A 26391-nucleotide genomic window follows, 5' to 3' on the forward strand; every position below is an offset into this window, starting at 1 on the left:
CAATTAATATACTATTAAACCGATTATAATGTTAATCTGTTTGTCCTAACTGCTCTTTCTTCAGTTTACAGATTGTTGACTGAGGGACAAATTTGCTGTTAACTGGGAAATAGTAACAATATCTGTCATTAATTTCACTAATTTTAGAACTGTTTTAACAACAACAGTGACTAATATGACAAATCATTGCTCATACTTTTAGGTGGCCCTGAATTAATTGATCCTGCTGGAGTGCCCTTACCCCAGCCTGCCCAGTCCTGGGTGTGGCTGGTTGATCTGGAGAGAACTGTGGCTCTGCTTATTGGGCGCTGTCTGGGTGGGATGCTCCAAGGACCTCCAGTGTCCCCTGAGGAGCAAGATACAGCCTATTGGCTGAAAACTCCACTTTTCAGTGATGGAGTGGAAATGGATATTCCTCATTTAGGTAAGCTGTTAAATGCAAGTGTCTGATTGTCATTATAAATATTTGTTTTCAGTTTTGAAATTTCTGATGATGTCTGAACAAGTGTATGTACTTAGGGTTTGTCTTTCAGCCTTGTCTAATTATGTAATTATATGAAAAGTTAGAAAATTGATATTTAAGTATATGCTGTAGATGATAAAGGATCTTGTAAAGGCATACAGCAGAAAAATCTGCAGTTTCTCAGTGCAAGAAGTAACAGACTTCACTGAGTTAATTTTGAACTTTTTACTCTTAGATTCTCAGCATTTAATAAACACATCAGGGGCTCCATTGTCATGGTTATTGTTGAAATACTTCATGGTATTAATTAGAAATAATCATGTTAACAACAGACCTCAATCTTTTTGATCTACCAAAAGGTGTTAACAGGAAGCAGGATTTGTGTTTCAAGTCATCTCTTCGTATCTGAACAATGCACTTGATTCTGCTTCTCTGTGGCTTGTTTCTCTTAGTTCACATCTTCTTCCTCTGATTCCAAGTAGACTGCTTCAAGGCTTATTTACAGGAGACAGGTTTTTGAAGTCTAAAGAGATAGTAATTGCAACTGTATGGCTGTAGGTAGAATTTATAATACAAAATTATGCTGTTGAAGTAGAGCTCGATAATGCTTCTAAATCTTCATACAATTTACGTAAATTGTAACTCTGAATCACTTTGTTCCTTTTTTAATGAGAGTTTGTAGTAGGACAACGAGGTGTCTTGCTTTTATTTTTTTTATAAGAAAATGAAAAGTGAAAACTGTTTTACATACTTTTAGATAGAGGTGTGTAGTCCTCAAAATTTGCAGATTTCAACTTCTTAAGTATTTCCCTCCTGTTAGACAAATGCATGAGCTCCTTATTAGAAGTGGCCTTATCTGGAAATGAGGAACAGAAGCCATTTGATTATAAGCTGAGACCTGAAATTTCTGTCTATGTTGATTTGGCCTTGGGCTGTACAAAAGAGCCAGCAAAGAGCCTCTGGATCAGTATGCAAGACTATGCTGTTAGTAAAGGTAAGATGTTGAAAGTACATTGTCTATGTTTAGACTGTATCTGGGGCAAAACTACAGCAATTTTTCTATCACCCAATGACCCCTCCCCAGCTGAGAAGGAGAATCGGGAAAAGGAGAGGAGACCTCTGGATTGAGATAAGAAGAGAAATAATGAAATATCCAAACAAATATTAATACTAATGCCAATATAACATATAGAAAGTTACTCACACCCTGGTGAATGTACAGGAGGAGTGGGATGACAAGCAAGCTCCTCCACGGGTGGTGACACTTAAGAGGAGCAGGATTCCTCCTTTTTTGGTGAACTCCCCTTTTTTACTTAGTGTGAGGTTTATGATGTGGGATGCACCTGTCAGCCATCTCAAGTCTGCTGCCCTGGGGATTGCCCCTCCCCGCTTGAGCTCCCAGTTGACTGGAAACTGCTGGTGGCTTCTGCATACCAGGGTGGTGTGTGATTCTGTCCCAGCAACAGCAGGAGATAGGTGGGTGTGTGTAGCCAACAGCCAGTTCTGATCAATCTTTTCTCTTTTCAGATTGGGATACTGCAACTTTGAGTAATGAATCACTCCTTGATACCGTGTCCAGATTTGTTCTTGCAGCGCTTCTGAAACATACAAGTTTACTTAGTCAAGCTTGCGGTGAGAGCAGGCAAGTAACTTAAAAGCTGCTTCTGTAAGTTCACGTTCCAGTTTTTAAAAAGAAAGTTTGTATGATTCTTTCCCTTTTTGGGCCTCTTTTTCTGTAGGTACCAGCCTGGCAAAGCATTGGCAGAAGTGTACCGTTGCGTATATAAAGTTCGGAGTCGCTTGCTTGCCTGCAAGAACATGGAACTTATTCAGACTAGATCATCTTCAAGAGACAGATGGGTAAGACTGTAAATCTCTTTCCGGTTCTCCAGGCTGTATTATCATGTTAGCTTCATATATGTTGCTGCTATTTTATTTCTACCTTGTTGAAAACTTTTTAGGAGTTTTTCAAATTAAAATGTAGAATCTATAATTAGACGTCCGTTAATGTGTAGGACGTGCGGTGTTAAATCAAGCAAATGATTGATTGACAGTATTTGACTCAAGCACAGCCTGAAGCCTGCTTTTACCTGTAAACATAGCACTGGTGTTCTGTACCATATAAGCCTACAGCTTAGATGTAGATCACTTAGCTGTGTTGATCATGTCCCAGCTTAACCTGGCTGCCATTCCAAAACTGAGCTATGTGGGCCTTGGATCTCTGTTCCTCTTTGTACCGCCCTCTCCTCCTTCCCTGCCTTACTTACCCCTTTTTCCTTCCTCCCTAGCCAAATTCATATCTTAGTCCTGCCATCACCTTAAGGCTGCTTGTCCTTGTCAGTCCTACATGGATGGTAGACATGATTAAGACTGGGCTTGAAGCTAGCATGGTGGCAACTTCTGAATAATTTTATTAAGTTAGGTCAGAGCTGCTGGTGGGAGTATTCATTGAATTACTCAGGGTTGGTGTTACAGTCTGAGGTAACATTAAAATTTATTTTTGTTTGGATACGCGAAACCAAGTCCAACCATAGAAAATGGTCGAGTGCAAGCAGATTTTATTTGACAATTGACAAAGGCAAAATGTAGAAAAGAGGTAGAGAGGAAAATAACATCTAAGAAAGAGAGAGAAAAAGTGGTAAGAAATGGTAAGAAAGAAAGAGTGAAGAGAGGAGAAATAAAGGGTAAGAAGGTGGGAAAAATGAGAGAGAGAGTCACCACCAGGGGTCCAGCTGTCCAGCGAGGTCCTGGCGTGCTGATCCTGGACAGGGTCCAGTGCAGTAATGGTGGTGGGTCAAAAGATGACGACAGCAGTCAGAGCATAGACAGCAATATATACCTCTGAGTCCTTTTGTTCCAAAGGGGCAGCTGTCAGTCAGCCAGGCTCGTTAGCAGGCAGGCTGCCTGGAGGGGAGCAGAAGGGTGTAGTCCCCCACCCAGTCATCAATTCTTATCTTCATCCAGAAGCCATTCCTCCTCTCTTCCAGCCACTTAGCCAGGTACATTGTGCCTCCAGGGGTGTCCCAGCATTGAAGGTTGGCCCTCAGGAAAGGGGCTTCTTCCTGATGCCATCCTTGTTCTGCTCCAGCCCCATTAGCGTGCCTAGAGGGATGTCCCAGCATTGAAGGCTGGTGCTCAGAAGAGGATCACCCCTGCTCAGCTCTGGCCAGCCAGCTCCTCCACCCTAGCCAGGGCTATTCATTTTAAAATTGCTCTTTTGAGGCAGCTGCAAATCAGTGAGGTCAGACTCACACAGTTGGGAACTGTTACGTGCATTACAAGGTAGTCCTTAAAGTAGGATTTGGGAATCCACTTACTTTCATTGAAATAAGAGTAGGAATCTTCTTAGTTTCATTGAAATAAAAAGGAGGAAAAGAACTGCAAATTCAGGACCGTTGAGAATAAAAATGGGAACATATTTGCTATCACATTAAGTAACAAAATCTTGTCTATCAAAGTAAGTTTTAACATATTCATGTCCCCTTTTAATGGGAGAAAATTTTGAGACAACAGCATGGGGTTGGTGAAGGCTTTGATGCTAAAGTGTCAAAAGTTTGACAGTAAAGTCTTAAGTGAGCATTACAAGGAGGTGTTTTTCTGCAAAATAGTTACTAAAAGAAAATTAAAATTTCCAACTTAACTATTTAGAGTTTTTAATGCAAACAGCTGTTTTTGTTGTTTATTTCACACAATTATCGAAAGTATCATTTTTAAAGGAAAATTAAAGTAATTTATTTAAATAATTAAATACTTTCATATATTTACCTTTCATTTTGGTGAGAATTAATTTGACTGCTTTTTTTTTTTTTTTTTTTAATCAAGATGCTAGATAACCAAGAAACTGGTGATGTTGATACTCAAGAACATTCTTTTACTCGTACAATTGATGAAGAAGCAGAAATGGAGGAGCAGGCAGAACGTGACAGAGAAGAAGGACACCCAGAACAAGAAGATGAAGAGGAGGAAAGAGAGCATGAAGTTATGACAGCTGGTAGTAAGTACTAGTTATGTGTGTCAGTAGTGCAGTATGCTTTAGAAGGACAATATATTTTTGTCTCTGATCCAAAATGGAGACATTATTTAAAAGATTATGAAAGCTTTGTCAGCATAAAGATTATGAGAAGTTTGTTTTTATAAAATGGTGCAGTGCTCTTATCGTGGCACAGAAGTCTTGATATAAGGGCATGTGAATAGCTGGCAAATGGTCTGTCTTTATGGACAATTTTCAGGGCATCTGATGTGTACAAACACTACTTACATGCACTGTCTACAAGATTAGTGGGTTTCATATTACTTTCTCTAAGTTTCTTTTCAATAGATCTCTGGGCTCTTTTGTCAGTATTTATATAGAAAATTTTTGCTGTGTTTGTATGTGTTGGTCTTGTATGTAATAAGCTCTGAAGGGTAATGTTATCCTGAAATTTATAAGCAAAACTGCTGTGGAAATCAGGAGGCTTATTGAGTTGGAATTCACTTTTTATCTTTGGATATCTCTTCTCTAATTTATTAAAAACTTTGACTAAAACTTCAAAGTTTTCGATAAAGTTGGGTACATGTAACACTTTGCAATACTTTCTCATGGGTTGTCTAAAAAACTTTAATTCTTCAGAGGATAGCTTGAAAAATGTGAACTTCACAGCCTGTTCCTTTGAGGACTTGGGCATGTAATCAGGCTCGATGGGGTAGTTAATGCTGAGTTTTTCCAGTTTTAGTGAAGCAACATACAGTCACACTCAGTTGTTTTTTTTACTCTTACCCTAGTGTACTTAAAGACAGAAATCATATTAGCCTTTGAAAATTACTCTGTAATTTGTGTGCCTTAAGAAAGAAAACTGATTGACTTGACATATTTTCCAGAGGTATATATTTTTTTTCTTTTCCCAATATTGTTCCTCTGCATACTGCTAGAATGTTTCTTTTTCCAGCCATTCATGTCCTCTCCCATATTGTTGTCAGGTTTTATATTCCCCATTAGGACTCCCAAATTTCTGTTTGTGATCTTAGAGACTAAAAAGTATGTTACAACTTCAGTTTCTGTATGCTGTGTCATTATATCCCTAATGCAGTAGCCCTTCCTGAAAAGTGTACTTAAGGAACTGAAGTGCAAAAGCAAAAAATTTGTGGTTCCAGAATGTGTATATGTGTGGTTCTAGAATGTGTATGTGGTGTTTTGGTTACCTGGTCAGAAGATACTGTTTGCTTATGCTTTTGCTGCTTGATCTGCAGTTATCCTGGGTAAATGCTCAGTGGTCTCAAATTCTACCTGGACATAGTTTCTTGGTACAATAAAGGAAATTGTATCCAGAAATATCCAGACAAGTAGGATTATGTGCACAAATAAGTAGGAAGATGATGACTCTTTTACTGAAAATCCTAAGTGAAACTGATCCTGACATGCAGAGCTCAGTTTGTGTCCTTGATCCCTTGTTGCTTTTAACCATAAATATCAATGAAGAAAGTGTTTGGATTTACCTTTGACTTTCTAAAGGGGAACAGAAGCTTTAAAATTAAAATTACTAAGTCAAGAGAGCTTTTAAGTCTGGGCAGAGACAATACAATCTCTCAGAAAGCTTCTTTAGTAGCATCTGGTGCCTAAAACAACTGCAGAATTAAGCAAAGTAAAGGCTAAAGATATGGATGGGATCTTCACTAACCAAAGCCAATAAAAGCCTGAAACTGTTTCAAGTATTGACTTAACAGATATGCAGCTGCCTGGAATACAGTATTATAGAAGCATAGCTTTATATGTGTCTTTTAAAAGGCAAATGTGAAGTAATCTCTTTCTCTTTGATGCTACCCAAACAAGAGTTTGGTTGCACTAAGACACTGAAAGAAAGTTTACTGTTCTGTCAAACCACATATTCATTTTACACCCAACATTGTGTGAATGCTTCATTTATCCTGTTTGCATGACTTCTTTTATAGCTTCGTATTAACAGTATATTGTTTTATATTATTATTTGGCCCAAGATGTAGATAAATATTTCATTCTGTGTAGCTTTGCCTAGAAGTTAAGACCTTCTTTTTGTGTTGCATGTTACAGAAATATTTCAATGTTTCCTATCAGCCCGTGAAGTAGCTCGCAGTCGGGATCGAGATAGGATGAGCACTGGGACAGGGACTAGACTTGATGATCCACCTCCTCAGGCTCAGCAGGAACGCAGAATCAGCACTGATCTGACAGAAGGGCAAGATGTGTACACTGCAGCATGCAACTCTGTGATCCACAGATGTGCCTTGCTGATCTTAGGAGTCAGCCCTGTTATTGAGGAGCTCCAGAAGCGGAGGGAAGATGGACAATTACACCAACCTCCCTCTTCTGCTCCAGAGGGCATCGGGCTCATGACAAGGTGGGGTTTGCTGACTGCTGAGAGTAGCTACCTCTTCCCTTCTTCCTTTATAATTGATTAGATAACCTCAGCCTTCCTCTGAGGGTTCTTAGATTTAGTTCTTTTCTCAAAGAAGATTCTTGCCTAGAGCAATATTATGCTTTGCTGAGGATAGTGGATTTTTGCGATTTTCTTCGTCCACATTAACTAAATCTTAATAAGAGTTGACTTCTGTGTGGACTACATTTACATTTCAAAGTTAGGCTTAGTGATGAATAGTAATGAAGTCCACATCATCGTGTGTACAGATAATGTGAGGTAATTGGGAAAAATATTTATTTTTCTTAAAATTCATGTGTCTGGATTTTTTATTACCATATTTGTATTTCCTTCACCATTACTAATGCCCTAGGTAGTGTCCAAAAAAATAATTGTAGCATATGTTTAAACGCAAAAGTTTCAAAGTCTGTTATAAGAAAGGTGTTGTTCATGGTTATTTTTTTATAAATATTCCTGACATATTGGCATGTTCACAACAGTGTTGCTAGGTATAGAAGAATATGAAAATAAAGCCAGACAGCTCATTGAAATAGAGAAGTGTATAAGTTAAATACTGTAGGTATTACATAATGTATTTTAATAACCTGAGATATTCTAGGTTACACAGTTTTATTCTAAACTTGACCCATTTAAACGTCAGTTTCAGTCCTAGAGATCTTTGTCTGTATTAAAATATAACAAATGAATTGTGTGGCAGGTGCTACTACTGACCTCCTGAGTCTACCTAAGCTCCTAGTGTACAGAAACTCTGCTCTGATATTTAAAATTAAGATACTGATGACGAGTTAAGAGGAAGATTATATATATATTCAGTACCTTTTATTCTTTTTGCTTCTTTTTGGAAATACTGTCTCTAAAGCACAGGTGACCACCTCTGTTGTTGTACAAGTGGGTTTCATCTGCAGTATATCAACTTTAGGATGCGTTTAATGGGTGGGGTTTTAATAAGTTCAGTGCTTTTTCACCCACTTACTTTGCTTTCTTGTCCTCTCAGCTCAGAAGTTTCTGTATACTCTCTCTGTGATACTTATGAAGGCCCTCTGGTTGTCAGTTACTTGAGGTTACCTTTGTTTGAGTAGTAACAAAGTTTAGTAATACCCTTTATAAACATAACTGAAGCTGTCAGACCACTTCCTTCCTCTTTGCTGTGGTTTTGTGGTGTTCTGTGATTGTTTGCTACCAATAAAACTGTGGTACCTGCTAAGTTTGATTCTTGACTCCTACTTTTGCCTAATATCAGGATTTTCTTTCTCTGTGTGTGTGCACCTGAAACAGGAGTGAAAGTCTCACTGCAGAAAGTCGCTCAATCCATGCAAGCTCAAACTACAGACTGATTAAGTCAAGAAGTGAATCTGATTTATCTCAGCCAGAATCAGATGAGGAAGGTTATTCATTGGTAAGTAAAGCAGCATTATGTACTTAGAGATTGTCAATATACTATTTGGGTGGAAAGTCTCAAACATTTGTTTAGGAATGTGTTTCAGTATAGGAATCTCCACAATTGTATAGCTGGAGATTAGTACAGGAGTAACCACCATTGTTGAGACAAAGCAATGGTGCTAAAAAAATTATTGTACCTCTATTAACTCTCCCACTTCTGTGAGTGAGGAATTTTAAATACTCAAGTATTATGCACCACATATGTTCACCTGAAGCAATGAGGTTTTTATTGATGTTTTAATCTAGAGTGGAAGACGAAATGTTGATTTGGATTTGGCATCATCACACAGAAAGAGGGGTAAGTTTTATTTTTTACCTGGTGAATATTAACCTGATAAATATGTCAGAATTTCTTAGGTTAAAATGTGTTTGCAGTCTGAATACTTTGGATCTTATCAACACTAGAACACCTACAGAGCCAAGCAGTCACTTCTTCCATTACTCCAATATAAATCAGGTTTTTAGCTTTTGTACTACTTTTTGTTGCTACTTCATTCTGGGGAATCTCAGTCAGCTTCTTCACAGAAGGTAGTGGAGAGACGAAAGGGTATTTGTTCCCACAGAGACCAGAAAGTCCCACTCCACCCTGGGTGATGCAGAATCTCTGCCTGAATCACTTTTCTGGTGTATTTCTAAAAATCTTGGGAAGAGATTAACAGGGATGAGGTTGGGTTATGATTTGCCTTAACTACAGAAGCCTTAATACTGCTGTGTCAGAGTTGCAGTTTAATTACCTTCATCATGAAGCAGTACACTGAGAGGCTTCTTGTTTTTACAAGTCTTTTGGAGTTATAAAGCAAACTATCAGTGGCAGAAATCATTACACTTCACTTTGTAAATAACATGGAAAGGAATTCCTTGTACATGGGTCATCAGTTGAACCAGTTAAGCAAGTGTAGAAATTTACTAGAGATGTTCATGCTGTGACAGCAGGATGTGTGTTGGCTTTCTCAGTGGTAGAAGATCTGATAGGCTCTGTCAGCACTCTGATCTACAGTATACTCTTTGAAGTCACTGCTTTTAGCTTTCCCATCAATCTAACACAGAACTTGTCACTTGCTTTCCTCTATATCCTAAAAGTAATCCAGGAAATCATCTTGGATTAGGCATGAGATACAGTATATTTTATGGACTGTGGTTTCTGAACAGTTGGTTAGACTGATGAGATTCTTTTGGTCTTGGGCTACAGGAAATAAGAAATAATGCAAGAATAGACTTTTTCAACCAGCCAGTCTATAGAAGCTTTTCATTCCAGGAGTTTCAGCACCAAGTTTGGAAGACTCAGGAGAAACAAGTCATAAATGCAGCTGATGTGTTCAGAACCTAAAGAAGCTCAGATAATTCATTTACAAACTGAATACTGTGACAATGTCTACTGGTACCTGTTTTCTGGTACTGGAAGATTATTATTGCTGTCCCATGATACTTAAAAATTTTTTTTATATATATATACAAACACACATATATGTGTATATATATATATTATATATATATGACAGTTTTGGTTGATACCCAATGCCAGTCTCATCCAGTGAATGCAGGGTACATTTACAGATAAACATTCCTGATACCTATATCAAGGTCAGGAAAAGATCCACAGAGATCTGTGTAATCAAGTGGACCAATCAAGCTGCTCTGCTTGGTACTATTTAAGGTCTTTAATTTCTTATGAAGTGGTCTGGGTTTGTGAATCCTAGTTGATCTTCTAGAACTGAAACATGCCCCAGTGTTAGGGGAAGATGCAACTTGCAGCCATTTTGGATTGTCTACCTCTTGTAACACACCAGCACTGAAGTGCTAGAGCTACTCTAATGCCTATCAAGGATGTTTTCCTTGGTAAAACCCCTTCAGTTTCATCTTCATGCTTGTGATATACCATGACTAGTGAAGGGCACATTGATGTTCAATTACCTCACCTTGAAGAAAAGGAAATAAATTCTTACAGCATTTTAACTTTATGCTGTGCTCCATCCTGAGTTGCTGGCAAAAGTGGTCAGAACAAGCTATCTGCATTTCAATTTGCCACATGTTTTAAGAACTGAAGACACAGAAAAAGCCTAGCTTCCTGTTTATGACAAGTAAACCACTGTAGAAGAGAGAACCTACAGAAGACTACAACGTTGTTCCTCAAGGTGTTCTCCAGCTGGATTTTTAGGTGTCCCTGAAGTAACTGTTAAGATATATTAGTGACAATTAAGCAGCATATTTTAAGTTTCAGGGATTTTATTTTGAGATGTTATTTCCATAATCATGTTAGTGCCAAATGCTCCTCAGACTTCCAGGTGCAATCTGCTTTTGAGTGGAAGATGTGGAAGGTTTTTTGTCCCTTTCAATGAGGAGAAGGAGAGGAAGTAAACATGTATGCCATACAGATGCTAGAGAGGTTCTCTGGTGAGTGCAGAGGACAGTCATGCTTTACAGTAGAAATATCCATGGGAAGCCCTTCTCAAAGTGCAATTAACATAAAGTAAAGTCTCCTGCTTTTTCTTGTCCAATTCTACAAACCAGCAGGAACTATTTTTGCTTTGAGGCACTTCAGCTGAACTTTTCAAGCTTTTGTTTGATTGAATGTAGAGCTGACAGTGTTACATGGGAAAGAAAAAAACATAAGAACCAATTCTCATTTATTTCAGTTGAAGTTTATTATTCAAAAAATGCAATAATTTCCTTTTACATGTGATTTTTAGAGCATCCTAGTGCAATTTGCAATGGTCCCTTGAAAATACTTTGAAGTGTTTCTCTGTAAACTGTCTTAGTGTAGCTGACAGGCAGAGCTAATTGGAAAGCAAGTTTTTTTCCTGGAGAAATTTCCTTCTGTCACCAATATTTTTTTTTCTTGTAGACTGTGCTGTTTTGGAGACTTAAAAGAGAATTTTCACTAAATAAATGTCCTAAATATGTGATCATTAGGTTCCTTCCATCTCTTCTTAAAAAGTTTACTGGAATTTAACCACACTTCTTGTGACAGAATTGTGGCCACACGTGTTGTTGCCAGCTGAGATTTCATAAGGTTAATTTACCTTCAGTTGTACTCTATGCAGAGTATTTGATCATTGCAAAGCTATCAAAATAATGTAGTGTGTGTAGGACAATAGTGGGTGGCTCTTCTTTAACAAGCAAGAGAGAAATCCCTCTGGAGTGGATTGGCTTATCTTGGAACTTCTGTTTATTGAATGCAGCAACACCTCATTATTCAGAATTCAGATCACATTTGTGTAATAATTGAATCTCACTCTTGATCTGATTTTTATGGTACAAAAGCTGTTTTTATTCATAAATTGTAATACAGAAAACTAGCAGTAGAAAACCTACTGAAAAGGTAAATTGTTACTGTGTTCTTGCAGAGGAGCCTGGAAGGAAAGCATTCTCTTTTTACTCAGTTAACATTTTCATCCAGTCTTTAACCTAATTAATTTGTTCAGAAATATGACTGCAATATTCTTACTTCAGCCTGAGGATTGTTTGGGTATCCTATTTAGTTACTTCTGAATTAGTAAACTTTTTGCTTCTATTCCTGCAGAAAAAGTCGTCAATACTTTGTTCTTAAGAGGTGATGAGCACATTATTGTTATTTTACCTTTGTATCTAAGCCCTTAGGGGTTTTTTGTTGCTTAGACTAATCTTTCCCGATTTTGCAGATTGCTTTTTTTTTTTTTGCAGGGAGTTGCTTTTTGTTTCTTTATAAATCTTATGATTCTGTGCTGTGTGTCACAGTGGAATAGAGTAGTGGAGGACAGTATAATAGTATGAGTTCTGCATTATGAAATTGAAAGATTATGTTTGAGTAAGGATGTAAATATGTCTTGGTCTATGCATAGAACTGTGTTAGAGGGGATATAATTTTTTCCATGAAAAGAAGGTAGAGAATTTAGAAATTCTGTTACCTAGGCTATACTGATTTAAAGGAAGAGTAAATATTATTTTCCCCAAACTTTGCTGCTCTGTATGTTGTAGTGATTGAGATGAGACTGAGCACTTAAGTCTGTCAGAATAATGTGAAGGAGAGATTTTATGTTACCTTCTGTTTCAAATGTTTGCTTTTGTCTTCTGATTTTTGTGTGGTGTAGTGTATTTACTCCTTTTTGGCCAGTTGAGCCCCAGAAAAAAGAAGAGCTTCAAGCAAGTAACTGATGGCATGTTTATTTTTTTGTCTCTCTAGCTTCCCTATATATTTTATGTTCTATGAAGTTTGTATTGCAGCTATGCCATGTTCATTTAGAAAACTCATCAGGCTGGCTCATAAGAACAAGTAAACTTTTTTTTTTAACTGTAAGCTTAAAGTTTATTCATCTGTGCAGCTCTATTTGTTTGATTGTAGAGGCTTATAGAAGTGCTAAGCTGCAATCAATTCTGTGTAATTAATATTACACAGAATCAAGCTAAGCTCTAAAACACAATCATAACTTTTGACTCTTCTATTGGTATTTAACATCTTGAGAGAAGAAAATTTACTTTGTTTGCAATTTATATGCCCTAATTCTGAAATGTTTTTAATTACGAAGTATAACACTTGGACATTTGACATCTTTGTTTTTAAATACCATACTTTTAGCTATAACATGCTTGGTTTACATTTACTGTTTATCTCACAACTCTGTTGTTGGACTCTTCTCTCAGTCCCATAGGGTTTTGGATTGTTCTTGCATTCAAGCATTCTTGCATTTAATAAGGAAATGATCAACTGAGAATTTATAATTTTCAAATAGGAAATAGCTAAGGCTTTTATTGATATAATGGGGGAGGTTCTTATAAGGCTTGTTAACTATCAAAACAAAATTTTCTTCTGTTGCACTGTTAAGCCTTGAAAGGTCTCCTAAAGTCTGTGGGAGTTGCTTTTTGTTTCTTTATAAATCTTTTGATTCTGTGCTGTGTGTCACAGTGGCAGAGTAGTGGAGGACAGGCAGAGGACAGGAAGCTCCTGTTGCTTTGGGATGCCTTCAGCTCTCCTGCTCTTGAAAGACTGTAGGGCTTCAGGAGGCTTCTGAAAAACTTGTAATGTAGGCAACATTCTGTGGGCTTGGACTGACTTAGCTCTCCCTTGGGCTCTGTTCACTGTGTTTAGGCAAAGAAACTCTTTCCTACATGAAACCAAGTATTTTAGCACCCTGTTACTGTGTTCTGTTTATCTTATGTTTCTCATCTGTCATTTCAACAAATAACTTTTGTTATTTGTTTTTAATAGAGAACTTTAAAACAAGTATTATAAGAATTAATATTAAAATTAGGCTGAGTTATCTGTCTTCTTTCATTTGAAATATTGTCACTGAGTATAAAGTGTAAAATTAAGCAACAGTATTTTTTTTTTAATTCTTTGACATTTAATATGACAAATTATATTGTTCTCTGTAAACCAGTTAATATTGCTGTGTATATTAACCAGGGTATATTAACTGTGTAATATAAACCAGCAGGAATTAGAAAATGAGGTTATGCTTCAGAAAGTAGTGTTTAAACTTCATGTTATCCAAAATAAATATATATGGATATATTTTTGTAAAATGCCTAATATGACCTAAGTACTGTGATGGTTCTTTCTGAAGCCATTGCAGCCTATTTAGTAATAAGTGTAAGGAATACTATCCAAATGCACGTTTCAGTTCATAAAAGGAAATAGGATGTGAACAGATTTTCATCATTCATAGCCCTGAATTAAATTTTTTTGCAAGTAAGCGATTGCCTGATTAACAAAGGAAAAGCAAAATTTCACAGTATTTTTAATTTTCAAATTATGAAGGTGCAGATTGGTTAACAGGATAATAGCATTTTGCCTTTACCTCAGGAAAAGAATAGTGTAGAATGATTATAAAATGTCCTGAGTTCACAAACTGTTACCTCTTTCTTTCCTGGTTCCTCTGAGGAGCTGTTTATAGAGCTGCTGCAGGTAGGCAGTGTTCAGAGGAGGTCCTGAAACTGGTATCCAGCTGTTGCCATTGCAACATGGCCCCCCTGATGAAAGAAAGCGTTCAAGAGTTGAATGTTTTTGAATTTGTGTGACTTTTTCTTGAAAATGGCCATGCTTAATAGTATGTAGCTTAATAGCTACATACTATTGCTTAATAGCAATATGCTATTAAGCATACATATTAAGCAATATGCTTAATAGAATACAGATTTTACCAGCTGAAGTGTTAACATAGGTTTACAGGGGTACTGTGAATGGGGAGTGATTTTCCAAATGCTATCTGTAGTGCATTGTGCACAAGAGACATTAATATGGTAAGATTCTATTTGGATTATTTAATATAATTCAAACTAGAATTTTGAAGTGAATTTAAACATAGATTAGTTTTCCAGATAGATCTCCAGATGTTATCTGTCTGTACAGATGGAAAGTTCTTTTGTACAGGGCCTGTCCTCTTGTAATACTAACTCCAAGTCAGCTATAACAGCATTTACAAAATTAATACAATACCAACTTCTGTGTTCATATGTTTATCTAATTGGTGTCCATCTTCAGTAAGGGATGGAGTTCTAGAGTAACTTTTTTGGGAATGAGATCACATATGTGGTGATAAGTAAGTTCCAGTGCTGTGGATTGATGACTGATGCACATTTGAAGAACTACATTTATTACTGATGGTGAAGTTTTAGGTAGTGTAATGGCATGCCAGTTTAATAGGAAGTACTTCAAAATAAGACTCATGATATCTCCAGATGGCCAAGATACAGATCTAATGCTTTCTGTAGATAGTATTCAATGTACATGTAACTAGTTATCTTGAATCATAACCAAATAAATGTTCTTTGTTAGTCTAAAATAAAAATATTCTGTTCCTTTCTGCAGTAGTGAATTCTATAAATATTTCATCCAAAATGACATTGTGCTTTTTCAGACCTATAAAATATATAGTGGATTAATTAAAATAATAAAAAAAATCCTCTTGTTTTATGGTTAGACCTTAAAATCAATATTCAAAATGCACATTTTCTGTTGTGGCAGATCTTTTCTTCAGTATTTTGTCATTTAGCTGCAAAGTGGTTTTATTCAGTGTTCTAGCTTTAAGCTAAGCAGTTTGAGTGGCTTCTATCTTTTTGTTTCATCTCTTGGCAGCGTGTTGCTATACTGCTTAACATAATTAAAAGAAGTGTGCAGCCTTTCCTTTGGGGAAATTGCTGTAAATTTAAATCAAGTTTTTCGCTCTGAGTTGCTTAATGCATGGTATAATGAACATGAATCTCCATTTTCCACCTATATGATAGCAGCAGTTCAGTCTTCACCTACTGTGAAAATGTGTTACTTGGTGAATTGGAATTTATGGGTCTTCCTTGTGTAAATCTTTAGGAGCAATACACAGCCAGGTGGAACCTTTAAGTGATTCGTGGGCTCGACTAAAACACAGCAGAGATTGGCTCTACACTTCCTCCTCCTACTCCTTTGTTGAGTCCGATTTTGATCTCTCGAGATCCCTTGGAGTTCATACTTTGATTGAAAATGTTGTCAGCTTTGTAAGTGGAGATGTGGGAAACTCACCAGGGTTTAAGGAACCAGAAGAAAGCATGTCCACCAGTCCACAAGCATCAATAATTGCCATGGAGCAGCAGCAGCTGAGGGCTGAGGTAAAGTTCAGTTTAGAACCTTTTCTTACTCTTAGTATGTTGTGCTCATTTTATGGATTTTTTAAAACACTGTCTAAATTCTGTCTGTTATGGACACTTTTCTGTTAAAATATCTTAACTGGAACTGGGAACTTTTAATGTAAACAACTCTAAATCAAAACTTATAGAATTCCCCTTTTTTAAAAACAAAGTGTCGATGAGAAAACACCTACATCCTTTGTTCTCACTTATGGTTGGAGATAATCTAATTTCTAAGGCTGCTTGCTACTTCCTTTTTACTGTCTGCCTGTCTTTTTTTTTAGCTTCGTCTGGAAGCACTTCATCAGATTCTAGTGCTTTTATCAGGGATGGAAGAGAAAGGCAGTGTGCCATTAATGGGAAGTCGTCAAGTACCAGGATTTCAGTCTTCTTCATTGCTTACTTCTGTTAGACTACAATTTCTTGCTGGCTGCTTTGGTTTGGGCACTGTAGGACATGCAGGCACCAAAGGAGAGAGTGTAAGATTGCATCACTACCAAGTATGTACTTTAATAGTTTCTGCTGCTTTAATAACTGGGTGATAAAAATCTGTCAGTCCTTACAATATTTATCTGTTTGATTCAGGATGGTATCAGAGCAGCTAAGAGAAGTATTCAAATTGAAATCCAGGTGGCTGTACACAAAATTTACCAGCAGTTATCAGCTACGTTAGAAAGAGCTCTGCAAGCTAATAAGCATCACATAGGTAAGTGAAAAGCAGATTTGCAAAATATAAGCTGTTGTACTGTATGTTAGAGGACATATGTTCAAAAAAGCAGACTTTGATATTAGGGACCAGAGTTCGCTGAATTATCTGTGTTACTTCTTGTCCTGAGAGAAAGAAGCTTTCTTAATTTTCTTTAAGTGTTCCTTAAGTCTTTAATTTTCTTCAAGTTAAACCTTTTAAAGACTTAAGTATTGCCAGCCTTTCTGTTCCACATGGCACCCATGTCTTTTGTGCTTCAAAGTGATTTTAGATCTTTCAGGGATAAGTAGTTTTCTGAGGAGTTGAAAAGTCTCCAATCTTTTTTCCTTTGCTCATGTACATTTTCTTTAAACTCAAAATGAAGAACAGCCCATCTTGCCCTTTTTGGAAGCCCTTTCTCCTGTCCTTCTATACCCATATATTGCTGTGTGCTTCTGTCCCTTGGGGATAGCTGGAACTCTGCACCTCTTTGTATCTTTGTTCATGCACTGATTCAGAGCTTCAGTACAGGGCATAATTCTATGATCTAGGTTGTTGTTCTGTGATGCAGGCTGCTGGGCATTCTTGCTTGATTTGTTTTGTTCTTTCACTTAGAATTAAGCTGGAACTGAAAGAAGTTTCTTGACAATGAACCTAAAGTACAAATAGACAATTGAGTATTTCACCCAGTTATCCTTGCCTTAGAAAGATGATTCTGGTTTGGGATTTAGTCTCAGAACACCCAGATCACAAAGCAGAGCAATGTAATATTCTTCCTTGGGCAACCTTGACATAAAGGTTGTATTGAGTTAAAGGGAGCTAACACTGTACATCAGAAACACTGCTTTGAAGCATCTGACAAAGGTGACTCTTTACTTGATAATTTAATTCATTAATTAAAAACAAATAATTTGCTCTTCTTGTGTCTTAGTGTTCTTATTCTAAACAACCTATTAATTGGACACAACTTTTTTAATTGTAGAAGCACAGCAGCGTCTTCTCTTGGTAACAGTCTTTGCACTAAGCGTGCACTATCAGCCTGTTGATGTCTCCTTGGCCATCTCCACTGGTCTGCTCAATGTGCTATCACAGCTGTGTGGCACAGACACCATGTTAGGACAACCACTGCAGTTGCTGCCCAAAACTGGTATTTCTCAGCTCAGCACGGCTTTGAAAGTAGCCAGTACCAGACTACTCCAGATCCTTGCTATCACCACAGGGTAAGTATCAAATGCTCCCTTGCTTTCCGAAAACTTAATCATTAAGTTTTTCCAGCAGCCTTTAAAAATCTTTTTTTTTTTGGGTGTAAGCTTTCTTTAGGACAATAAATGTTATTCAGAAGTTGTAAGTTAAGGGGATGGGTGGAGAGTAGGCACATTATTAATTATAAAGATGCCCATAATGGTGATAAATATTTTAAAATTGGAAGTGATGAGTTTGGATCAGAACAGTTAGAACTTTATGGTCTGTAAACACTGCATTTTCCCATTTTTCTAGTTCGTATCTAGATTCATCCAGTTGATTTGGTGAAGCTTTCTGTTGCTGTGTAAAAGTCATTTATGTAAAAGCAATTCTCATCATGTGGTAGGAGTTCTTCAGACCAGTACATGATGCTTCTTTTAAGAATACAAAGTTATTTTCTGAGGAATACTGGCCTCTGCTGGACCAGGGAACAGCATCCAAAATCCTGTCAACGCTTAAATATTTAGTTTAATTCAGTAAAGGAAAAAACAGCAGAGGAAGTATTTTCTATTTGGAGCAAGGGGGTAATTTTATATTCAGTACATGCTTCTTTATTTCAGCATTCACACAACACTTTGCTTTAACCTGCTGAATCCATTATGTATAAAGACCCCAGAACCCTGCACCAAAACCCAAACAAAACACAACCACAGAAACAATACCCCATCTTTCCAAGCTGCAGTGGGATTAAGCTGAATGGACTAAGTTGTTCTTTTGCCCCTAGGAAGTACTGGAAATATATCCTTTGATTTCAGAGACTGGACAGTTTTAAAGTCTCTTACAAATAGAGCTCAAATAAGAATAATCTGTCAAGCACATGGTGAAGGGTGACAAAAAGTTACCTGCTGCAATAGAATGAATTAGCCTAGTGCTGTGTAAGGCCCAGTTGTCACTTGCTCTGAGTTTATAGTTCTCTCTTTGTTATTTTTCCTCAAATCAGCTGCCAAATACTCTTTATTTTTACTATTTTATGTTTGTGTATAGAACTTATGCAGACAAACTGAGCCCAAAGGTGGTCCAGTCTTTGCTGGATTTACTATGCAGTCAGCTGAAGAACTTGTTGTCTCAAGCTGGTGTGATGCTTATGGCTTCCTTTGGAGATGGGGAAGGTGAGGAAGATGAAGTGGAATCAAAAAAGGCAGATTCAAGTGGGGATAATGAGAAGAGAGACTTCAGAGGTAATTATCTTCAATCACTTAATGTCACCATTTTGAAATACCAGAAAACGTAAGAAAAGAAATCACTAAATGCTGAAGCCCTCATCCAATTTACTGTATTTTGATTCTGGTTGAGTTTGATTCTGGTTTGATTCTTAACTTTGTAAACTAGATAAATTAAATTTAAAATTAAATAAAGTCATAAAATAATTCTCTGCCACATTCCCAATTCTCCTGGTGTGCTCAGAGTGGGAAGTGTAAGAAGTCAAGGCTGGTAAGGGAGGGGTGGTTGAGGGGAAAGTGTTTTAATTTTGTCTTTTTTTCTCACTGTCCTAATTTATTTTCCTTTGTCAGTAAATTAAATTAATCTTCCTGTTATTGAGTCTGTTTTTCCCATGCTTGTACCTCTTAGTTCAGGCCCTTATCTTGCCTCATGAGCTTTTTGTCTTATTTCCACCCTGTCTTCCTGAGAAGTGGGAGAGCAGCTTAATGGGCACCTATCAGCCAGCCAAAGTTAACAGCTTGCCAACATTTAATAGCCAATCAGTTCATTTTTACTGACAGAACATTTTGTTGCCAGTAGCAAGGACTGCTAATAAGGTTGTAATAATAAGGTTGTAAATGAAAACTATTAATTTCACTTCCTAGCTGCCCTCCGAAAGCAACACGCAGCAGAGTTGCACTTGGGAGACTTTCTTGTTTTCCTACGCAGAGTTGTATCTTCAAAAGCAATTCAGTCCAAAATGGCATCTCCGAAGTGGACAGAAGTACTTCTTAACATTGCTTCTCAGAAGTGTTGCTCAGGTATGATCCTTTCAGAAAGTGCTCAGTGGTTACTTGAATTTCTCTAGTGCAGTTCCTAAAAATGGGCCCTGTTAGAACATGTGTTACGTGGTGATCATCTGCAGCCAGCTCCAGTAGAGGTACCCAAGTCACTCTTTGGAGAGCTGTGCACTGGTGGCATGCAGCTGGCCTCAGGTGCAGAAGTCACTTTCTGGGTATTAACATCCTGTTCCATCTTTAGGAGTTCCCTTGGTTGGCAATTTGAGGACAAGACTTCTTGCACTTCATGTACTGGAAGCTGTATTACCTGCTTGTGAATCTGGTGTTGAAGATGATCAAATGGCTCAGGTTAGGAGCCATTATTTTGTTATAAGCTTTTATACCTGCTTCTTTAGAAAGTCTCATTAAACTGTTCAGGGTTTCATAGGTTTGTTCAGAATCATAAATCAGATGAGGCTCCGTGTGGGTGTTTGCTTATCTAACAACACTGCATATTTGTACATTTATACCTGTGAAGCCAAGTAAACCAGTATAATATTCTTTGTTGTCCTTCTCTTGGATTTTGTAATGATCTAAATTATATTCTCTACACCAGGTTGTTGAACGATTATTCTCACTGCTCTCTGACTGCATGTGGGAGACTCCAATAGCTCAGGCTAAGCATGCAATTCAAATAAAGGAGAAAGAGCAAGAAATGAAGCTACAGGTAATGATGGGTTTACTTTCTCTTTTGACTTTATGCAACCGAGTTACATTTACCACAACTATTTTGTCCTGTTTCCTGTAGAAGCAAGGAGAGTCTGAAGATGAAGATGAGAATCTTCCCATACAGGAAGTGTCCTTTGACCCTGAGAAAGCTCAGTGCTGCATAGTGGAGAATGGGCAGATTCTTACTCATGGAAGTGGAGGTAAAGGCTATGGTTTAGCATCCACTGGAGTTACTTCTGGGTGTTACCAGTGGAAGGTAGGTTGCATTATTTATTATTTATGCTTATTAACGTCTCTTGTTTTGGAACTGTACTATGATTTATGAACAACAGATACCTGTGTTTTTTCCTTTATGGCAGCATTCTTGAGTAAATTACATGATGGCAGCATTTGATTTACAGTTGTACCCGATCTTAAGGGGCATTTTCAACCTAAATGATTGTACTGTGTTATGGTTTTAAATCCAAAGTGAAGAGTTTGTGGCTGCTTTTGAGCACTGCCATTGGGATATTTCAGGTTTTGTGTGTTTGTAGAGTTGATGGCACCAGTCCTTAAGATCCATTGGCAACCCAAACATGCATTGCCTTGCAGAAGCTGACTACTGAAATATGTGGATTGTGAATTTTTTCTTTAGAAAAACACTTCACAAAAGCAGTTGGTTTTCTAGCAAAAAGAGACTGACAAGACCAGTTTGTAATACATTATCTGGATTGATTTTTTTAGGAATATAGGTACATATGTGGTTGTGGTCCTTGTTAGTGCTATCTTTGAGTATAACACACCTCTTTTTTAATTGAAATCTGTATTTGAATATTTTATTTGAACCTGACCCTATGCACTAAGATGTCATTTTAGAGATACACCATGGCTTTAGCTTACTAGCTTGCTATTTTTTATTTATTAAAAGCTTCCGAGCAAAACAGTTTCATATATTAATAAATATGTGTAAGGTGAATTTTCATTGCTTTAGTATGTTCAAATGTATATTACTGCTTTCTTTTTCCCCCTGCTTTGTTCTGTTTTGCCTGCCAGTTCTACATAGTGAAGGAGAATCGAGGGAATGAGGGCACATGTGTAGGAGTTTCTCGCTGGCCAGTGCATGATTTTAACCACCGCACAACCTCGGACATGTGGCTGTACAGAGCCTACAGTGGCAACCTCTACCACAATGGGGAACAAACCTTGACTCTCTCCAGCTTCACCCAAGGAGATTTCATCACATGTGTATTAGATATGGAAGCAAGAACTATTTCCTTTGGCAAAAACGGAGAGGTATTTAACATTAATTAGTTTTTTGGTGTTTTTTGCAACAGTAATTTGACATTGATAGTTTCAGATAAAGCTAAGCATTATAATGAAACACATGGCTTCAGTATTTACAAGGATTATAACATAGGCTATGATTTTGTCACGTTTATATTTTTGCTTGTTGAGGTGTTTTAAGTTTGAGGCTTTTTTTTTTTTTAACCAGGAGCCAAAACTAGCTTTTGAAGATGTGGATGCAGCAGAGTTATACCCATGTGTTATGTTCTACAGCAGTAATCCAGGAGAAAAGGTAACCTATATGTTCCTTTGCATGGGTGTACTGGTTTTGACTGGGATGAAGTCAGTATTCTTCATAACAGCCTGTATGGTGCATTTTTTTCTTTTTCTGACCAAATCAATTTTGATAATGCATAGTGTTTTAGCTGCTGCTGAACTTTGTTTGCATAGCATTCAGGCTTTCTTGGTTTCTCATTCTGTCCCTCCCAGCAAGGAGGCTGAGAGGGAGTGCAGCTGGTGAGTGTCTGACCAGTAGGATATTCCATACAATATAACACCATGCACAGCAGTAACACTGCAGGGAAGTTTGCCAGGAGTTTCTGTTGCTCAGGGACTGTCTGACCATCAGTCAGCTGGTGGTGAGCAATTATGTTTTGCATCACTTTTTTTTTTTCTTCTTTTCTCTTTCATTTATGAAATTTTCTTTATATCAACCTGCAAGTTTTCTCACCTTTTGTCTTCTTATTCTCTTCCCCATCCTGCTGGGGGAGTGATGGAGTGGCTGTGGGGGGGGCTTAGCTGCCTTGCTGGGGTTTACACTTAACAAAGGTCAGAAGCCTGGGCTTTCCAGTCTGTTCTCTGTGTCAGTGTTACAGATGGGGGGATTTGGTATCTAACTAGCACTGAGAATGGGACTGAATGTTCATTTCAGTTAATGACTCGTGGCACTACATGCTTGCACACTAATTAGATGTTTTATAAATGTATATTCTGTGTAAATTTAAGATGCATCTTTTAGAATTGGTGGACAAACTTAAACATTCTACACACAAAATTGCATTCCCCAGGATCCAGGGAGAATGTAGTACCAGGAATACTAAATAGTCTTAAATGAGAAGCCATGAACTGTTGTAATTTCAGCATGCTTGAGTTTGAAGAGATGTTTTGATCAACATTAAGGTAGATTTCCTAGGAACCTGAAGAAAAAAAAAAAAAGACAATGTTTGTAATTTTTTTCTCTTCAGTAGGAAACTCATGTATTTATAAAATGAGCTGTGTTGGGTATCACGAGAAGAAAACTTTTCAACTGTTTTCTTTTAACACTTAGGTGAAAATCTGTGATATGCAGATGCGTGGTACACCAAGAGATTTGCTGCCTGGTGACCCCATCTGCAGTCCTGTTGCTGCAGTGCTGGCAGAAGCCACTATCCAGCTCATCCGTATCCTCCATCGCACAGACCGCTGGACACACTGCATCAATAAAAAAATGATGGAAAGACTGAATAAAATCAAAGCATGTCTTAAAGAAGCAGGCCAAAAGCTGAAGAAAAGTCGCTCAGTTCAGAGTCGAGAAGAGAATGAGGTGAGGGAAGAGAAAGAAAACAAAGAAGAAGAGAAAAGCAAACATGGTAGGCATGGTCTGGCTGACCTGTCAGAACTGCAGCTGAAGATGCTCTGTGTGGAAGTGTGGCCGGTGCTGGCAGTGATTGGTGGAGTTGATGCTGGTCTCAGAGTTGGAGGTCGGTGTGTGCACAGGCAAACTGGACGTCATGCTACCTTGCTTGGAGTAGTGAAGGAAGGCAGCACATCTGCCAAGGTCCAGTGGGATGAAGCAGAGATCACTATCAGGTATGCTCATTTTCTGTGCTTTTCACTATCTAGTGTTTTTCGCTATCTTATTTCAGAGTTGATAAGTATTGGCTAACTAAAACATTACTGCTGTCTTAATTTACTGCAGCTTCTTGGTTAAGCCTCTAAAGAACACTAATTTTTACACTTCTGTCATAAATGGGTCTGAAGACAGACCAGGTTTGAGAACAGGTATCTTTTCTGCATTGTTATTCCCTTCTTAGGGGACTGGAAATTGCTCTCTGTGGCTCGAGGAGTGGTTAAGGTCAGGAGATGGGAGCATTCTCTCTTCTTAATGATGGGTTGGATGGTGGTATTCAAGTTAATGCTACACTGAAGTAGTGTTTGTGAAATGTGAAAATGTTTTTGGATAATTAAAGAATGTATGGAAAATAGAAGATGTATGGAATTACAGGCTGGTGAATTTTTGCCCTGCGTAGAATGAACACTGCTTGGGTGTAGCAGTCCTAAATATTGCAAAAAAATCCACTAATATGTATGGACAGGTAGACAGACAGGTTTGAGGGGTTTTGGGTTTTCTGACCTGTGTTTTTAAAAAGTCACTGTCCTTTCTGGAGACCTAACTATCATAAGCCATTAGTAGTGTGCTTCTTGTGATGAAGACTTCAACAGGAATGTGAGGTCAATCAAAGCTTTTCCTTAATGTGAAAAAACTTGAGGAGTGTTTTCTTTTGAAGCTTTTATACTTGTTCACAAATTCAGCTCAGGTATGGTCACAAAATGTGGTTTAAGGTAGTTTTTCTCGGTAGAAGTCTGTTAAATAATTCTAAATAATGTAGCATAAACTTCTGTTGGCACAGAATTGGTGGCTTCTATGGTACCTCTGGATTTTAATGCTTGTTTCTGGAAACCTGTGCATGCTTTGTTGGCTTTGCTCTGATACCACATCTCCCCGTTTTCTGATCATAACCTCATTTTCCCTTGTTTACATTTATTTTTTAGAATTGGTTTGCTTGTTCTATTAAATATACTTCGCATCTTACTTTGCCTACATTATTTCCTGTACTTTCCTCCTGTCTCTCCCTCACTTGCTTTTTCCTGTGTCATTCTGATCTTTATTAAAGCTTCCCAACTTTTTGGTCGCCTAGTGATACTCCGTTGTATAATCTGGAGCCCTGTGAACCACTGCCTTTTGATGTTGCAAGATTTCGTGGGCTGACAGCTACTGTGTTGCTGGACCTTACCTATCTGACTGGTATTCATGAAGATATGGGAAAACAAAGCACCAAGAGACACGAGAAAAAACACAGACATGAATCTGAAGATAAAGGGGAAATGGACCAGAAAGCAGAGAGTGATGTTGGATCAGAGATACGATTAGTACAGAGTGCTGATGATAACAAAGGACACAGTGCAACAAGCTCTAAGTCGGAAAATGAAATTGCTTCTTTTTCTTTAGAGCCATCAACACTAGGTATGGAATCCCAACACCAACCTGCTGAAGGAAGAAAAAAGAATCATGAGCATATTCCAAGAAGTCACGACATAGTGCAGTCGGAAATCAGAGCAGTGCAGCTGTCTTACCTTTATCTTGGTGCTATGAAGTCACTTAGTGTTCTTCTTAGTTGTAGTAAATACGCTGAACTGCTGTTAATACCAAAAGTCCTGGCAGAAAATGGTCACAACTCTGATTGTGCTAGTTCTCCAGTTGTTCATGAAGATGTTGAGATGCGTGCTGCCTTGCAGTTCCTGATGAGACACATGGTGAAACGGGCGGTCATGCGCTCCCCCATCAAGAGGGCTCTGGGACTGGCAGACCTGGAACGAGCACAAGCCATGATCTACAAATTAGTGGTTCATGGGCTGCTGGAGGATCAGTTTGGTGGCAGACTCAAACAAGGTACATTTTCAAAATGATGCAAGTAGAGTGCTAAGTTATTTTTTATTTCTTTTAAATTGAGTAGCAACAGGGGTAATACAAACCCCATAATCTTATGAACTTGTAGTCATTATACTTCTGAGGAATCTAAATTGGGCAGGGAGTGACTGTTTGGTAGATGCACTACTGCCTTCTTTGCTTTTCCACAATTCCTTATTTTTATGAAATGAATGCACATCAATGAATCAGAAATACAGGCATTGCTGATTTAACACTTTCTGAAAACAAGCAGCTCTGTATATACTTGTCAGAAGGATTTGTATGTGACATAAATACCATAACATTCAGTGTTGTCAAACGTGATTGTATGCAACTAGGTTAACAAGAAATGTTGAGCACATGCATTTTCAGGGTGTAACCTACCCATGTTTCTGTCTGTGAAAATGTAGATCTAAATCAGTTGTAGAGTTCTGGGTGTTTGTTTTTTGAGGTTTTTTTCTGAGATATTTGGTGCTGCACTGACAGAGGTTGAGGAGAAAATCAGTGTAATTCTTTTTCTTCTTAAAGATGTGGTTATTACAGTATGCATCTTGAGGGAAACCACTTAAAGCAGTTTAAAAACATGAACATATTTAGAATATTAAAGCTAATTACTGTGCTCTCTAGTTCTTAACTATTTTAGGGACTTCAAAACCAACCAAAGAAACCCTTGAAGAATCTGGCCCTTACACAGCTCAGTTAAAAATAGCTCTATAGTTAGTCATCTCTGTTTCTAGATCTGAGACTTCTTTTCCTTCTGCCTATGAGAGAAATCCTAGCTGTTACAATCATAAATCTGTATGTCATGAGATCTAATCAAATAAATGGCTTCTGTTATAATCTGGAAAGATTCGCTTACTCTTTACCTCGTATTGGTTTGACATCAGCAAGAGCCAGTAGCCTACTCTCTTTACAGAAGATCATGAGTTATTTGCAGACATATTTGTGTGGTGACCATT

General features: G+C 37.7%; 1 protein-coding gene across 15 annotated transcripts in view; it reads left to right on the forward strand.

Annotated features, from left to right (window-relative positions):
• HERC1 (HECT and RLD domain containing E3 ubiquitin protein ligase family member 1) overlaps positions 1 to 26391 on the forward strand; it is a 102528-nt gene that overhangs the window by 42081 nt on the left and 34056 nt on the right. For 9 of the 15 annotated variants that reach the window (XM_071754716.1, XM_071754715.1, XM_071754718.1 and 6 more), the window contains exons 18-38: positions 203 to 424; positions 1284 to 1457; positions 1991 to 2105; positions 2203 to 2323; positions 4286 to 4457; positions 6507 to 6813; positions 8128 to 8248; positions 8539 to 8590; positions 15575 to 15849; positions 16152 to 16367; positions 16453 to 16573; positions 17535 to 17772; positions 18779 to 18972; positions 19600 to 19755; positions 19976 to 20082; positions 20330 to 20440; positions 20522 to 20698; positions 21475 to 21714; positions 21914 to 21997; positions 23033 to 23553; positions 24639 to 25414. In XM_071754716.1, the coding sequence (XP_071610817.1) occupies positions 203 to 424; positions 1284 to 1457; positions 1991 to 2105; positions 2203 to 2323; positions 4286 to 4457; positions 6507 to 6813; positions 8128 to 8248; positions 8539 to 8590; positions 15575 to 15849; positions 16152 to 16367; positions 16453 to 16573; positions 17535 to 17772; positions 18779 to 18972; positions 19600 to 19755; positions 19976 to 20082; positions 20330 to 20440; positions 20522 to 20698; positions 21475 to 21714; positions 21914 to 21997; positions 23033 to 23553; positions 24639 to 25414 (4500 nt within the window). The remainder of the gene's footprint in view (positions 1 to 202; positions 425 to 1283; positions 1458 to 1990; positions 2106 to 2202; positions 2324 to 4285; positions 4458 to 6506; positions 6814 to 8127; positions 8249 to 8538; positions 8591 to 15574; positions 15850 to 16151; positions 16368 to 16452; positions 16574 to 17534; positions 17773 to 18778; positions 18973 to 19599; positions 19756 to 19975; positions 20083 to 20329; positions 20441 to 20521; positions 20699 to 21474; positions 21715 to 21913; positions 21998 to 23032; positions 23554 to 24638; positions 25415 to 26391) is intronic. The other 6 variants (XM_071754720.1, XM_071754724.1, XM_071754730.1 and 3 more) reach the window with 3 other exon arrangements.

Source organism: Heliangelus exortis, chromosome 11 (genome assembly GCF_036169615.1).
Source record: "Heliangelus exortis chromosome 11, bHelExo1.hap1, whole genome shotgun sequence".
NCBI lineage: Eukaryota > Metazoa > Chordata > Aves > Apodiformes > Trochilidae > Heliangelus > Heliangelus exortis.